The 1,399-nt window shown below is 38.7% G+C and overlaps 1 protein-coding gene across 1 annotated transcript; it reads right to left on the reverse strand.

The window, feature by feature from the left end:
• Positions 1–251: 251 nt before the first annotated feature.
• On the reverse strand, positions 252–644 carry LOC109221012. Its single transcript, XM_019385479.1, has one exon. The coding sequence runs from the start codon at positions 642–644 to the stop codon at positions 252–254; it is 393 nt and encodes a 130-aa protein (XP_019241024.1).
• Positions 645–1,399: the final 755 nt, after the last annotated feature.

Below are 1,399 nucleotides of genomic sequence, written 5' to 3' on the forward strand. Positions count from 1 at the left end.
AATTAAGCACAGATATAGTATAGTTTAGCATTAAATCCCCAAAATGCAAGGTAAATAATGTACTAAAATATGAAGTTATAGCCGAGTTTCCTACAATATCATTGGTTTATCCTAGTTCCTTTCGTAATTTAACGTACCGTCTCCCCTCCTCGAGTTGTTAGCTAAGCAGTGCAGTATGGATTCCTTCAATTACAAGATGTATAAATACAGCTTTTTTTTTTTTGGTAATGAAGAAATTTATTCCGCCCTATTTAAATGTTATTATAAATTGGGACTTTTCTAGGACACAAAGTTCCTAGCTTGTCCAGTTCAAAAATAGAAACAACAAAGGGGGGCGGGGAGAAGTACAATATAGGATTTCCAAAAAAGTTCGAGTTGCTTCCATTTTTTGCCATAACATCAGCCACTCCATTTGCTTCTCTGACAATGTGAGTGACCTGTGGCTCTCCTGCTCTAGTAAGCATCCATCTGCAATCAGTAATCAAGTTTTGATACGCACCATTATCGTTAGTAAGCATGTTAACTAGAGCACTGCAGTCTGTTTCAACCACTAATCGCCTAATATTTTGTTGTATAGCTATTTTTCGACCCTGAATAAGGGCGAGGCCTTCCGTGTATATGTTGGTAGCGTGAGGAGTGGACATGTTAAAGCCTATAATCCAGTTACTATCACAGTCTCTGATAACCCCTCCAATGCCACCCCTCCCGGGGTTACCTAAGCTAGAGCCATCTATGTTTAGTTTAAAAGTTCCCCGATCAAGAGGCTTCCATTTTATGTAGATGGTAGTCGTGGGGTTAGGACTCTGGATAGATTCTATTAATAATTTAAACTCTGTTGCACTTTTAACGATGTTTTTCAAGGAGAGGGGGGATTTATTGTTGTTAAAAATAAAATTGTTCGTATGAATCCAAATATGCCAAAGAGTAAAGGGCAGGATATCCGCCTTAGTTAAGTATCTGTTGTAAGAGGATTTTGTGAGACAAAGAGGTTTTAACCAGTTATGCATAGTGAGCTCGTTGCGTGGCTGATCCGGGTATTTATAAGAACTTCCCAGTTGATCCCAAATAGGTTTTGCGTGTAGGCAGTTGAAGAACATGTGTTCCATGTCTTCTTCTTCATTTTGGCAGATATTACAAGTACTGGAGTTAGTGATTTTTCTATTGTAAAGCATTTTGGAGGTAGGTAACCTATTGTGGACAACTATCCATAAGAAGGTCTTAATTTTATTTAGGGTATCTAGCTTCCACAGCCAAGAAAAATCTATCCAGTTTCCTTTTTCTTTCGATTGGTTTTTAACAATTTTGTACGTCGCCTTCGTAGTGAATGCTCCATTAGGTCCCTGTGACGACCCAAAGGGTCATCACCTATTTTTTTACCCATTCTGTGCTTCCGAGGCCT

The sequence above is a fragment of the Nicotiana attenuata genome, unplaced genomic scaffold, assembly GCF_001879085.1.
Source record: "Nicotiana attenuata strain UT unplaced genomic scaffold, NIATTr2, whole genome shotgun sequence".
Taxonomy (NCBI): domain Eukaryota; kingdom Viridiplantae; phylum Streptophyta; class Magnoliopsida; order Solanales; family Solanaceae; genus Nicotiana; species Nicotiana attenuata.

Coding starts and splice junctions, on each gene's coding strand:
- LOC109221012 (XM_019385479.1), bottom strand. CDS start 644: ATGTCCACTCCTCACGCTACCAACATATACACGGAAGGCCTCGCCCTT.